Source organism: Chrysochloris asiatica, unplaced genomic scaffold (genome assembly GCF_000296735.1).
Source record: "Chrysochloris asiatica unplaced genomic scaffold, ChrAsi1.0 scaffold00034, whole genome shotgun sequence".
In the NCBI taxonomy this organism is placed as follows: domain Eukaryota; kingdom Metazoa; phylum Chordata; class Mammalia; order Afrosoricida; family Chrysochloridae; genus Chrysochloris; species Chrysochloris asiatica.
The window spans coordinates 9,273,676-9,288,649 of record NW_006408552.1 but is presented as its reverse complement, the minus strand read 5'-3'; the positions used below and the strand labels follow the sequence as shown (position 1 = coordinate 9,288,649).

Sequence of the window (14,974 nt, the reverse complement as noted above, 5' to 3'; positions counted from 1 at the left end):
CACGGTGGATTGTGTGAACTCCCCTGCCCCCTCCCCCCAACCCCAAATCATCATCAAAATGGTGTGTTGTTGTCTTCACTGTTTTGGTTCAAATCAAACATTTTATAGGAGAGGAGGAGAAAAAATAAAAAGTGTTTAAAAGACTTAAGAACAGATGGCTGAAAGAGCTGAAAAGTTTCAACAGAGAAGATACAAAAACATTTCAAAATTTGCGCTTGAGTCTATACATTTTTTGTTTTGTTTTTTACAAGGGGAAGGGCTGGGGGAGCTCCTAGCCCCCATGGTCCATTGTTGATCACTCAGGAGTCCTCTCGTTGGCTCGTGGGCAAAGTCTCCCGTGTCTTTGTCCTCTCCTCATCGAGCTTCGATGTCCTTCAGAGTATGGGACGGTGGTCTCTCCCTCATTTCTGCGGACAGAGGGGTTGTCCTCCGGGGGGAGACGGGGCGGCCCCCCAGCGTGGAGATGAGCGGGGGTGGTGCGCTGAGCGCGGCCGTCGGCGGCGTCTTGTTGAGCAGCCCATTCTGGTGAGCCGTGGTAGGGCTGATTCGGGGATAGTGCATGCTGGGAAGCCCGGGCGTCAGCAGGCCGGGGTGGCCCAGGTGTCCGTCCAGGGAGGCGGCGTGGACCGAGTGCAGCCGCGGGTGCTCGCAGTCGTCTCGTAGCACGTGCAGGCGCTCGCGCTCATCCAGGTGGGCGCTGCGCTCGTGCTCGCGCCGCGGGTCCACGGAGAGCGGGGGATGGTGGTGGTGGTGGTGGTGACTGTAGTCATGAGGCTCCCGGTCTCGGAAGGAGCGCTCGGCCTCATACAGCCGGGGCGTCGAGAGGCGGTGCAGGGGGTCGCTCCGCAGCAGGAAGTCTCTGCCCAGGGGGTCCCTCCGGTGCATGTCCAGTTCTCGGTAGGGGTCCCTTAAGGGGTCCCGGATGGGGTCCCAGTGGAAGGAAGGATAGGGGAAGCGCTCCCCGCCCGGGATGGGGCTGATGCCCATGAAAGGGGTCATCATTCGAGTCCTGTCCAGGCTGCTAATGCTGTTCATGGGGTGGACGCCTGCCACCCCCACCGTCATGGGCATGGCGGCCAGGGGTCCTGCGTGCACGCTGGGCGCTGAGCTGGGGGGCGGCGGCTCTGAGGCCCGGTGGCTGGGCGCGGCCTCGGGGGGCAGGTCGTGTTCCTCCTTACGCTCCTCCTTCACCTTGACCTCCGAGCTCTTCTTGGGGTTCTCGAAGGCCGCCTCGCTCTTGCGCGGCTCCGCCTCGCGGCTTGAAGTGCTGCTGGGTCTGGTGCTCTCCACGGCAGGGGTCCGCACATAGGGGGACGGCCCCCGGGCCAGCTGCTTAGCCTCATCGCCGCCGTGGCCGTGCGCGTCCTTCTCGGGCGCATGGCCCTCCTTCGCCTTGTGCTCATCGGCGGCCAGGTCCTTGCGGGACTCCGAATGCTCCCGCTCCCTCTCTTTGGGTTTGTCTTTCTCGCGAGCCTCTGTGTTCAAATGCCCCCTGAGCGGCTCGCTGTTGCCGCGGCCGTGGCCCAGGGCGCTCACCGGGAGGGCGGGTGCTGGTGACGGGTGGCTGGAGTGGCGCTTCTCCACGCTTTCCCTGGGGAGATGGAAAGAGGGAGAGACACGGGAGCCGATGAGACGTGGTGGGCCTGCAGGGGGCACCAATGAGATGTGGCCAGAAAAGAGGCCGGGGACAGGGCCCAAGCAGCCACCCTACTCTGCCTCAACTAACGGTTAGAACTTTAGGGGTGCCTCCTTAGAAATGCGGGCAGTGGGAGAGCCCAAGGGGAAGGCAGCTCTCAGCTTCTAAGAGTCAGGTGCCTTAGTCAAGATCACAAGGAAGATTCGGGAAGGCCAAGCCAGAACCTGACCCACTGGTCAATTCACAAGTCTCAGGACCACTTCCTTGGAAGAAGGATGTTTTCAGAGTCCAGACTCTCCTTCCAACTTCTGGCACTATGAAGGAGATGAAGCATTTTACCTTCTTACTGCTGACACTCGGGACAAACCACCAGCTCCAGAGAAAGGAATGTAGCCAAGATGTGGCACCTGGAGGGAAGGTCTTAAAGGAACCCAGTATTTCAGGGTGGTGGTCAGGTGGCAGGACATTCCACATCAGGAAGGATAAGGAAACCAAAATTTGAGAAGAGGATGGTGCAAAAAGCCAGTAGGAAATGCAGGCTGGTAAATGCACAAACTCACAGGGAGAAAGCAAGTGGAGCCAATTGAAAAGGCACCTGTGAGGCAAAGGTGGAACAGGATTGCCAGGGGCCAGTCTCGGGCTGGGTCTTAAGAGGACCAGGCAGCCAACGCAATTAAGAGGAAACGTGGAAAATGGGATGAAGAGCCAAGTCAGGCTTAGGGACACCCCTGCAGTGGTGCCTTGGCTCAGTACTGACCAGGGTCAGTACTGAGGACAAAGACATTGGCCGTGGGAGAAGAAAAGAAGCTTCTGGAAATCGTGTTTCCAGCCAATGTGCAAAGGCTGAGGCAAAGCATTAAGTGTTTAAAAGGTTAAGACAAGAAGCAGCATTGTATTTCGGAGTTTCATTTCTAGGCTTGGACCCAAGAGGCCATTTTGACTCCCTGAGGTAAAGTGTGGAAAGCTTTGCTGCCACGTATGACTCTCTCACCAGGGACAGGTGGTGAGAGAAATGGGACCCATCTGCCCACCACTAGGTGTGCGTGACTTTAGCAGGTGACTGCTCAGGCTTAATGTCTGAACGGTCTTCCCGTTTGGTCAAGAGATTTGTGTCACACAGTCTTTAAGGAAACTCTCTGCAAATACCACATTCCGGGCCTGTGGAGCCTTTAAACTACTAAGAGGGACACACGCACGCACGCACGCATGCACGCACACACGCACGCACACACACACGCTCTGCACAGTAAAGAAAACGGAAAGAGAATTTGCGTCAGATGTTAGTCTGAAGTGCCAAAAGAAAATTCTAATTTGGTATTTTCTGTTAAGCCATACCCTGTGTACTACTAGGAGACCTTGGGTGGTGTGTAAATGGTTAACACGCTATGGGTTGGATGTTTGAGTCTACCCAGAAGTGCGTCTGAAGAAAGTCCTGGTGATCTGCTTGTGAAAAAGCAACCATTAAAAATCCTACGGACCACGGTCTAGTCTGACACACATAGAAGGTGGGTTGCCGTGAGTTGGAATAAACTCAAGGGCAACTGTACGTTCGTTTGTTTTATTGGTGTACCCTTTTGCTAGTCAATTTGTTCCAAAAACCAGACACCCAAACCGAAACACAATACAAAACACTGCCATACTTTTAAGAATGCTGTAAGAAAACTACTATCTAACAGTTTCCTCTTTGATACTACTTTTTCAGGCAGAGGTTTACCAAGTACAGAGGAGGGAAAAAGCGTTAGTAAAATCACCCATGGGTGAACCAAACCCAATGAAACCAAACCCCTGTTTGTTGACATTTCTCTAAGTCTAGGTTTAGCAAAATTTCATTCGTTATCTGAGAGCCCTCAGGATTGGAGTTGGAACACAACTGGAGGAGAAATAGAATGAGGCAATGCAAACATGACTTTCTAGAAGAAAACAAAAAGAAAGCGAGAGAAAAAAACCTATGGATGAGGTAATGGGCTACACGGATTGGAAAAGCAAATATGGTATTGATTCATGCTGTGTTGTGTCTGGTCCACGGCTCAAACTCACTGCCTTTTAGAGAAAGAGTTCTATCTGGACATGCTAGTGGGCGTAGGACCGGTGGACCATCTGTTCTCCATGCTGGACTGCTTTGAAGTCAGTAATAGTCCACTCTCCTAAGCTCATGGTCTGCAGGCAGGATGTCCTACGGGGCCTGGGGTGTTCACTTGCTCGGGGACTGCAGGGCTGTGTGAAGGCTCTGTGGCTACGGGTTAGCAGAAGCACGAGGCTGGGCAGGGAGGGAGGGTGGACGGCCGGTTCCATTGGTGCGTGGTGCATTGTGGGCTCCCCCATTGGGTCTCGAGAGCGGTTTCTTTGCGTACCTTTCTTTGTCATCTTTACTAACGGAGGAGTCACGTTTATCTACATCTCTATCTCTGTCATGAGCTGCAGCGGGCGCGCTACGCTCCAGCTCGCCTGGCTTCAGCCAGGGCGGAGGGGTCGGGAACGACGGAGGCGTTCGGTGCAGCCGGTTCCAGGGTTCGTGAGGGTTGCTAATGTTCTGCACACTGGGGCCATCCTTGTGGCCGAACATTGAGTTGGGTGCTGAAATGGTGAAGTGGAGAACAAAAAAGGTTTCAGAGAAATTATATAACCTGCCAGAGTGAAGGTACTTACCAAAAAACTCTTAACAGCATTCAGAGTTAAAATGAATACATATTATTGAGAGCTGGAAAAGGAAAGGAGATTAACACATTCATTAGAGGAACTCTTGTCCTAACCTGAAGAGGTAGCTCACAGATTTTTGTCTTTTCTGTTTTTAAACCCAAGGCAAACGGGGAAATGGGGGGATTAAAAAGGAAAGGGACCCAACAGGTACCTACATGACATTATCAAACACATCAGTGGAGCATGCATAGGGTGTGCTTTGATGATGGGACTCAGAGTGGAGTTCAGGTCATCTTCTGCCCACCACCTCACAAACCTACCACTGTCGAGGTGACTGAGACTAGAACAGACCGTCCCATAGGGTTTCTGAGGCCGTGCATCTTTACAGAAAGACTGCCGCACCTTTCTCCCACAGAGCGGCTGCTGGGATCAAACTGTCAACGCTTAGCTCACTGCGCCACGAAGTCTGCTCCTGCCTGCCAAACAGTCCTGATAATATGACTACAATTTTTGCCAGGAATCCTGGTGTGGCGCTGTAAAATAAGCACTCAGCCACAAGGTTTGAACCCATGGGTGGTGGTTCAAGCTCACCAGTCGCTCCTCAGAAACCCTACACAGGGTTGCTGTGAATCAGAACTGCCTCAATGGTTGTTGTTGTTGTTAAGTGCCATCGAGTCGAGTCCGACCCATAGCGACCCTGTACAGGGTTTCCGAGGGTATAAATCTTTACGGGAGTAGAAAGCCTCATCTTTCTCCCGCGGAGCCGCTGGTAGTTTCGAACCGCTGACCTTAAGGTTCGCAGCCCGATTCGTAACCACTACGCTACCAGAGCCAATAACAACATTCTTGCCCGAACTTTATCAACGGAAACAAATGTTATTAGAGACCAGGCAGGCCCACTGGCCTAAAACAGGTACATCCGGTCTCCACGTTACATTTTGAATAACGACCAAATTGTAGCCGTTTCTTTGGAGCTGCATTTTAAACCTGGAGAATTATCAATAGCACAAAAGTAAACAAGTTGGGTGTTCCGGTAGCCAAACAATGTTTTCAATATTCAGGAACCCAAACCACACACAAGGATGGCAACTCTTTTTCCTACTCAGAATAAACTTTTTATAACAGTACAAAAAAAAACAGGATATGGACAAAACAATCTCTCCTTAGTACACAATTATGTGATGTTGTCAATGCTTGGCTGTTCTAAGCCAGGTTTTCCTCACGGAGCCTTTTCAATTTCACTCATGCCAAAAGCAAAGACGAAATTGAAAAGTTGTCTTCACTCCTAATGGGCGTTGTAGCCCAAGTCTTGGATAATGCCGACTGACAATGGATTAAACGAAGAACTTTAATAAACCTTTTGGAGTTCAGCCAACCACATGACCAGCCTTGGCCGTTGGTTACAAACATTAACAGTGGGCCATGCTTCCAATGGTGGCTGCGTTAGAAAAGGATATTCATTCCCAACCTCACGGACTCGGGGTATGTTCTAAGCATGTTGGCCAGGCGCATGGTTCTCTTTTACGCGGTACGGTCTGGAGCTGTATACAGGTCTCAGGAGAACAGCAAGCAAGAAACTAGAGGTACTCACTGACTGACGGGTTTCCAAGTCCCCCGAAGGCATTGCCACCAACTGCTGCCAGGCCTGTGAACGTCGATGGCCGGTTAAAAGGCTCTGCAAACCAGACAGAAGACAAGAAGTGCTTACTGGACCCTCCTGGAACCAGGAAATGTGTGGCCTGCCCCACTCACCCAGCCCTGACCAGCAACTCTACCAGATTCTGGACAAGTTTGTATCATTGCTCTTCAACTGACATACTTTTGTTTACAAAAATGCTTCCGAGGGTGATTTTTCTCTCTCTCTGGCCTTTTATAACCCATGTTTTGTCCAGTGGGGAACATTACTTAAGCCACAACATTGTATGTTTCACCCTGCCCAGGCTCCCTGCTCTAGTGTGCTTGGGAAAGCCTCCAATGCAAGAGAAAGGCCGTATCTGAAAACACAGTTCTCAAAGCTGAAATTCCAAAAGCTTGTGTGTGACCATCTACCCTACCCCTGGGCACACCATTGTATCTGCATGGACACTGGCAGAAATGACCAGATGACCAAACAGAGGCAGGAAACAAAGCAATACCCCTTTACTAGGAAGAGAGAAAGGAACAGGGCCGTGAAATGCAAAGTAAAAACAGTTGCTGAAAAACGGGACATGTCTCTTGGTCATCTTGCCTTGCCACCTCCTGCAGGTGACTGTAGACATGGGATGAAGGTTTACCATTGCTCTCCAGATGGCCAAGGAAGGGCAGGCTGCTGGGAACCAGGATATCCCGAGGTACCAAGGCATGGCGGTGGGGGCCTGTTATCAGGAGTTCCTTACTGAGGAGAGCTCCTTAGGTATTGAGGTAGAGGAGACCCAGGAGCGTGGTGGACAAAGGTTTTCTAAATGACACAGGTCAGTGCCCATTACTGATGAATAAAGGAACGCACCTAGGTGAGCAGGGTTAAGAAAGTTGCTGTGATGAGGAGGCGGCCCAAAAGGAGTCCCAGTTGGGTGTGCAGCACCTATGAGGTCAAAGAAAACAAAATTCAAACATCACAGGAAGCCACCGTCTTACGGTGTACCTGGCTTCTGGCTTAGGGCCCCGAAGAGACAGCCTGGTGGTCAGGCCATGACTGAATGACTGAAGCCCACCAGGCCTACAGACAACACACATGTCTTCCAATGTCCTTGTCAGGAAGTAGACAGTGAGTCACCTCCTTTCCTCTACATGGTAGCTGCTGAAGAGAGTTCTATTTTGTTAAGACGACGACATACGATATTAGAGATATCTCAATCATGTCGGGGGAGTTCGGGGAAGTTCAACAGCCAAGAAAAGTGTGGAGAAGCAGGTGTTCAGCTAAGTGTCTCCTGAAGGGAGTCTGTGGCACCATTAACTTAACCACAGGCCCATTCATCCCCTGAGAGGAGAAGAGTTTGGGATACTTTCTTCACAGAGTTGTCGGGGGTCACGAATCTTTCTCTCTGAGGAACACTGTTTCGGAAAATAGACATGTTCTCATCTTTGGCTTGAAAGTGGGGGGGTCAAGAAGCTGTGGATCTGACTGAGCTGCTTGGACCCCCCTGTAGAATGTGCTAGTTGAAGACTTGAAGAAAGGGCTACTTGTCCTGGATCCATGAAACATATCCTGCTGAGGTAACTTGTGTGAGATGACGCCCTTCCATTTCTGTCAAACTTCAGTGCCAGGAAAAGCCAATTTCTTTTGGACTCTGAAAATCTTGTACTCTATTAACAGTCTTTCTTTACCTTCCAGGGAACTCAGCTCTAACATCATGGCGGTCTTCCCTTCTACTTCCTTTGTCTACACTTCCTCCTCTGTTATCAGGGAGATGGGCTTTGCTATGGACAAGAGACCTGCCAAAGTCTCCTGAGTTTATTTCAGGCATTAGTGCCCAACAGTAAGATGAACATGACTGAATGTAGCGATTGTGTGCAAATGAAACCATCAGTCCAATGTTTCACCAAATAAACATGTAGGACCAGATCCTACTTTGCCTGCGCTTCCAGAATGGAAGAGTCCACAGGGCTGGGATTCATGAGTTTACTAATCACAGTTCCATAATCCTTTGCGTTTTGTTTGAGCTTCTATAAACAAATGTAAATTCCCTCCGGAACACAGATTAAACATAGGAGGGGTGTCCCTATTGACATCCTATTAAAACTCCGTTTCTGTTTGGGATTGCTCTTCCTGGGATGGCACCTGGCTCGTGTGCCTGGGTGTACGGAGGACGCTACAAGGTCACTCTGCTCTGTGGACATCGAGGGTCAGCACAACTGTCTCAGAGCTGAGCCGTTCTCTTATGTCATCCTAGATGGGTACTGTCACGCAGCAAGTGCAAAAATGACACCCCACCACCTCCAAGTGAATGGAGTCCAGCATATTCATTAGGTGTTAACTGTGTTGCCAGCTATATAAAATTTTGGCCTCATACTGTCTGTGTGGGACATGCTAATTAAAGCTTCAAGGAAGACCAGAGTGTTGCATAGCCCAAGACTGGGTGCCCTGCAGTTCCAGGACTATTGAAGCAGAAAGCAGGCAGTTTATCTGATTGGCTATACAATGGACGTCGGGGGAAAATATGTTATCTCTTTCCAAAAATTGCTCTTAATGGACTCCTGTTTTGTCCATAGTAACAGAACCTTTATGTCTGTCCCTTAACAGAACCAGCACCTTAGCACATTCCACCCACCTTCCAGGGTTCTGCTTTAGCAAGAAAGTCCATGAAGATGATTACTTCTTGCATTGGGGGGTGGGGGTGGGGAGTGTGGCATTTCTTTCTTCCTGAATGAAGAGCCTGGGTCCACCAAAAACAAGTCTTGGGTATGAAGCTTGTTCCTCCGGATGAGACACAGGGAGCCCCAAGAAGACGCACGTCTGGAGAACAGCTTCTACCGAACATGCTGGATTTGAAGGTATAAGATCTGAGAGGCTCTAATGAGCTCAAGGCCATGTGTGACAAGTCCTTGGAGTGGAGGTCTGAGCCAGGACAGTGGCCAAAAAGAGCTTTGAAAAAGACCCATGACAAGAAACCCTTGAGGCCAAGAGGCTGGTTTTCGTCTACCAAAGACTCTTCCTTCATGGTGTTGGTGGTGTCTGGGTGCTGTCGATTCAATTCTGGTTCTTGTTGGTTCCATGTGACAGGGAAGAATTGTCCCACAGGGTTTCCTAGGCCACGGCCTCATATGCAGATGGAAGATGGCCAGTGAGTAAGACAGACTGAAACAAAGCCTCTGAATGATGCTGTTGGCGTGGACTGTTGGCAGATCAAATCCAATGACTCCTTAGAAAGGAGGGGGATATACTGTGGACGTGTTCTCAGGAGACCAGTCCCTGGAGAAGGACTCATGCTTGGTAAAGTAGAGGGTCAGCATGGTATAGGACCAGGCACAGGATGGCTGTGAGTTGGCACCGACTTGCTGGCCAATAACAGCACAACCATCTTTACAAGAGCAAATTTCCAGGTTATTTCTCGTGGACATGCTGGGTGGGTTCAAACTGCTGCCCTTCTGATTAGCAGACGAGTGCTTAACTACTGTGCCACCTGGGCTGCATACACTTATGTTATTGTTGGTAAGTGCTGTCAAGTTGCTTCTAACTCACAGCAACCTTGTAAAGGATTTCCAGGGAGTGGATGGTGAGTTCCGACCACTCACCTGTGGTCCAGTGCTTAACCGACAGCGCCACTCCAGGAGTCCTGCATGCACTTAGTAAGTGCAAACTCTTATAGCCACTGCCTTTTCTTTGTAGGCACCTGGATCTGAAATGGATGCTGCCACTTGGGACGGTAGAGTCTCGATCCCCCTCTTACTCCCAGAAGTCACACCCAAGAGGTACAGGGAGGAGGAGTGACTAACCGAAACGAGCAGCCCTCTCTAGTGGTTTTAATTCTGTCTTCTCCCTCGTTACAATCAGCCAGGCAGCCATGTGAACTTCTATAGCAGAAGGAACCAGCAGCCAAGAGATTCACCCATACCCCAGAGAACATATCACCAGCAATTCTCCTCTCTCTCAGAACACAGCACAGGTGGAGATTCCTTGTGCAAAACTACGGAGCACTCTGTGGGTACACCAAGAAGGGCAACTGAAACCCTAATCAATGCCTGGTGTGCTGTCCTTCCCAGGTGCCCCTGCAAGCTCTCCCATCTTTTTTCAACAGCATTTGACATGCCTCTGAGTGACAGTTTAACATAGGAGCAAAGACTCAGCTGCGGCAATCAATATGCATTCCCACGAAGAAAAGACGACCTTGTTTTCCTTCAATGAAGAAGGCTCCGTTTCCTTCACTGGGCTATCACGCAGACTTGTCAGCGGGCCCAGGGTGTGATTTTCAGTGGAGATTGGCAGTGTGGAGCACAAACATCATTTATTCAGCTACCCGAGAACGGGCGGAGTCTCAGTCCCACTCACCCATACTCACCAGCGGCAGAGAACAAAGTTGAAGGCCGTGCCAGGTCGTGGGGGTGGTGGATAGCTCCAAAGAGACTGGGGCCCGGAGGGCGGCTCAGGAACTCGGGTTTCAGTCCAAAGTCCAGCTTGTGTGGGTCTGACTGCATCTGTTTCTGGAATGGCAAAGGGAGCCAAGAAAGGTGGGATCACTAGAGGGGCACAGCAGGTACAAGCAGCTCGAGCCAGACAGAAGAGACTGCCAAGCGAGCCCTCTGCTCAATCCCAGTCCAGGCCAGGATTCAGAATGCCAGGAGAATGCCTCGCTTGAGGGCTGCCAGACAACGGATGACAGAGAAGCAGGTCAACCTACATACAAGGGGTCCACCATCAGACACGCCAAGTGACAACACTCTTGGGATCTCTGAGGTTCTATGACGAGGAGGCAGACCAGATCCGAAGGAGTCCAACTGCCACCCCTCCTGCCACCCCTTTATAATTCACTGCAGAAGCCCATTTTAGCAAGCTGGAAAAGGAGAGTATTTCAGAGCTCATTTTACTAAGGATTTCCACGTGAATCATTTGCGGCGTAAATTAATTGTTTAACGACTCCTCACCACACTTTAATAGATCACACTACATTAGTAACTGGAAAGTTATGAAGAAATATCTGCATGCCTACAAGCTAATCCTCAAATGATTATTGCAACATATTAAGAATTGAAAGAGAGAAGGAAAACCCACAGCCGAGGAGGGGTGCTCACTGAACTCATGGGATCTTTCCTTTTCTTTGCTGTTGCTGCATGTGGTTGAGGAGATGCTAACTCCTTAAGGACCCCAAGTGACAGAGGAGAACTGCCCTGTAGGGTTTTGAGGCTGTCATATTTGTGGCGGCAGATCACCAGTTCTTCCCACAATTCCTGTGGTAAGTAAAATCGGAGAACCACCAAGAACCCCTCTTGAGGCACAGCTGGTGCCATCAATTAAAGTTCCGTGGCGCGATTTCCTCTCGTTCATCCGGCCTCTCATGTTGTTCTTTCAGCTCCCCTTCCTCAGTTGTTGTTGTCAGGTGCCAGGGTTAATTCTGACTAACTGTGACCCCATGTGACAGACTAACAGTGCCCCACAGGGGTATCCTGGCTGTTCAGCATGAGAATTTATGGAAGCAGATTGTTGGGTATTTCTCCCAGGGAGCTGCTTGGTGGGCTTGAACTGCCAACCTTTCAGTGGACAACCGAATTCTTAAACCACTGTGCCACCACGGTTCCTTTCCCGCCTTCTAGGCTGGCCCTCTTGAGGTTGACAACGCCCTCTCAACAGCATGGTCTCAAGGTTGCTCCACCTTCCAGATTCGTAAGTCTTATATTTGAACCAGCTACAGCTGCCCACACGGGCACTGCCCCCACCTCTGACTGGACGCATCTCAGAGACCCGAAGCTCTGAGCTGCTCTCTCGCGCTCCTTCTAAGCCCTTAGCCTGCTTCTGACTCTCTCCCACTCCTCCGTCTCCTCGGATGTTCACAGTCCATCCCACCCGAGTCGTGCTCTGGTGTCCTGCTGTGAATCCTTGCCATATTCTACAAACTGGCATCTGATACACCTGGCATGAGATTTGAAGGGACAAGGGAAGGTTGCTGTTCCCTTATTGCTGAAGGCCTGAGTCCCACTCATCTCCCACACACAATGATCGGACAACCTACCCAAGCACCTCAGAGGAGTCCCAGTGTGGTACAAAACAGTCAAGCAAAAGGTTCCCAGAAGAAAAGTGTAGTAATCTATTACCCAAAATCCTCCACTGAAGACCCCGTGGGGCACACTGACACGCACGGAAAAAATGTGTGGGGGCAGCATTTGACTTCCTACCACTTCACCAGGGGATGGAGAATTGACCTCCACATCAGTCCCAGGCTGATTCCTGGGAGGTGGAGGCCAGTCACACCTGGCCCCTTCAGGCTCCTTTACTAACGCTGGGGAGAACCATCTCTTCCGTTGCACTCTCTAGTCTCTGCTTGGTTTCAAAAGTCATTGCAGTTTGTTGTTATTGTGGTTAAGTGTTGTTCAACGTATTCCAACTCCTAGCAATCCTGTTATAGCAAGGGTGGGGAACCGTGTTTCTGCCAAGGGCCATTGGGATATTTGTGGGCTGGGCAAAATTAGCAACTTAAAAATGAACCTGCTCTGTTTCGATGACTGGAGGTGCAGTTGTCTTGGTGGGGCCAGACCACATGAGTCTGTGGCCCGCGGGATGGACATATAAATGTTCCGAGGAAGAGCTGGTGGGTTTGAACCACTGACCTTGCGGTGTACAATCCAGTGTTTTTCCTACAACACCACACCACAGTGCATACTCTGATAATGGGATGTATCAGGAAAGTTGAAATATGCTCAGGATAGTTGCGTGGTCAGGAGTGCCTCTTCTCAGCCATGTACGCAGACAGGCTTTCTCAGGTCCTGGGCTCCTTGGCCTGGCCTCTGCCCTGCTCGGGTAATGTTACAAAACTCTTTTAGGGTGGCTGCCAACTGCTCAAAGGACACTCCATGTCACTCACCACCTCAGCCCAAAGGCGCTCGGCTCTGCCTCCCTCAGGAAGTGTCAAGAATGGGAATGGTGGCATCTGGTTTGAGTTCTGAGAACCTCCTCAGCTTGGCAGCAAAACCCCTTGGGAGGCACACAACACTTTGTGCACACGCTCTCAGCACCTGGGAGGCAGGTGACAACCATGTCTGTCCACTCTGAGCCTGGCTCAGTAGCCTGCAGGTGGGAACTTGCTCAGTAAAGACTTGGCAACTAACAGGGAATATGAGCGCAAAAGTGGTCCTCCAAACTTAATAGTCAAACTCCAAAACTCAGCTTCTAATTCACTACAAATCTATACAACTCCTCTGCCTATCTCCTTTCATTTGGGAGCCAAATTATCAAGTGCTGCCACTGCACGGTACACAACACAGTCCCATTAACCACAACTCAGGTCCACGGAGCAGAACGGAGCCTAGGGAAAACAGCCAGTTTGCTGAAAAGGGAAGATGTGCAGAACATCTCATGTTCCAGGGGTCTTCCTAATTGAATTGGGATAATGAAAGTTCTAGTCACCGGGGACCCTTTGATGGAAAGGGAGCTGTGTAGTCAACATCCTTCATTGCGTTTAAGCCAAAGGGTTACCAGGGATGGCGTGCCGCTTTACCTACACTTCTGCTAAGCCCGTCATCCAGAACCAAGAGTGAATTGAACTAAGTATCAAAATCTACTTAGCTCTTTGGAGCACACCCGCTTTCTAACTAAGCTAAACAATAAAGGTTCCTAATTAAACCTTGCCTACCGACGGCACTTAACAACAACAAACACCCAATAAAGGAAGAGTGAGCAAAACTCACTGATGGGAAGTTATGAAAAAGACCGGTATTTGGCAACCGCAGCACAGTATCTTCCAGACTTCATCTACTCAGGTGTGTTCTGAAACTTGTAACCTGTTTCTTTTTAGTCACCTAGCCTCCATGCTGCCTGGTTTTCCCCTCTTTGCTTCCAGGTCTGTTACGTTTTCTCTTGATCATGGATCAAGCTCACAGATGCTATGGAGTTGAAAGAAAAATTGTTCATGAAGATAGGGATTCGATGAAGTTGGCTGGGATGACTTGGTTGGTGGGTTTCTCCTGTTTTCCCATACACAGCCAGACTGTAAGGGTCCACTCTGTACAATCCGGAGTTGCTACTGTGTTCCCTAACACCAATGGGCACAGCTGGCTCCTTCTAAGAGTTCTTAATCTTTTCTTTACTGCACCAATAGATGCCCGAGTTAGGATGAGTCAGTCACACGGGATAACTCAGTCAAGTGGCCTCAAACTGTTCATAAAGTTTACGTTTTACACCCCAGTTTGGTGAGTCGTGTCTGCATCTAAGCCTGCAAGTGGTCATCTAAGATGCAATTAATGACTAATGTCTGGTTCCCATGGGCCTGGAGAAGGGACCGGACCCAAACACCCTCCAGGTACCACTGACTCTGCCATCCTGAGACCAGACCTAGATGGTGCCCAGCTATCACTGCCAAACATTCTGACCAGGGTCACAGCATGTGAATCCAGGCAGAAAGGGAGGATGATGTGGAACAGAATTTTACATTCTCAGTGAGTCCAGACGTACTGGATCCAATAGACTGGAGGGATCCTCAAACCAACTGTCCTGACATACTCCTAACCTTGAACTGAAATTATCCTGAAGTCACCTTTTAACTACAGAGCAGGTTAACTCAAAAAGCAAAGCATGTCACTCCGCAGTACTGATTTCTTTCTTTCTTTTTTTTTTTTTTAAAGGATCTATATGAGACCAGCAGCTATTCTAAAGCAAAGACAAGAAAGTTTGGGTGTCAGTGAGACTCAGTTAATGGGAAGGGAACAACAAAGAGGCCGTTATGTGTTTAGAATGTTGTCACCGTCACTGACGTTATTACATGGAGACACTGTAGAATGGAAACCTAATCTGCTGTCTATACTTTTCACCAAAAATACAGGGAAAGAAAGGTAGACGTTTTGTAGCAAGGAGGGGAGTGATTAACTTTTCAATCTAGGAGCGGAGGTCCCTGGGACCATCAAGGGAGAAGAGCAGAGTGCGAGATCCTACCCAGAGAAGCAGCGATGCCTGAGATGGAGGCAGAGACGATGACATGGAGAGATGGAGCTGCTGGGGACTCTAGACCCAGAGATGGAGAGGGGCTGTGTGCTGATGACCGGGGATCAGGCTTGCAGGGTATACCCTTTGGTTGGTTGATG

At 50.0% G+C, this 14,974-nt stretch overlaps 1 protein-coding gene across 1 annotated transcript in view; it reads right to left on the bottom strand.

Annotated features, from left to right (window-relative positions):
* Positions 1-336: 336 nt before the first annotated feature.
* The window catches only part of AUTS2 (autism susceptibility candidate 2), a gene marked incomplete at its 5' end in the record, with an annotated part of 1,396,921 nt that continues 1,382,283 nt past the window's right edge, over positions 337-14,974 (bottom strand). The window contains 5 exons of the mRNA XM_006859845.1: positions 337-1,591; positions 3,988-4,210; positions 5,865-5,948; positions 6,759-6,833; positions 10,249-10,390. Coding sequence (XP_006859907.1) covers positions 355-1,591; positions 3,988-4,210; positions 5,865-5,948; positions 6,759-6,833; positions 10,249-10,390 — 1,761 coding nt within the window. The remainder of the gene's footprint in view (positions 1,592-3,987; positions 4,211-5,864; positions 5,949-6,758; positions 6,834-10,248; positions 10,391-14,974) is intronic.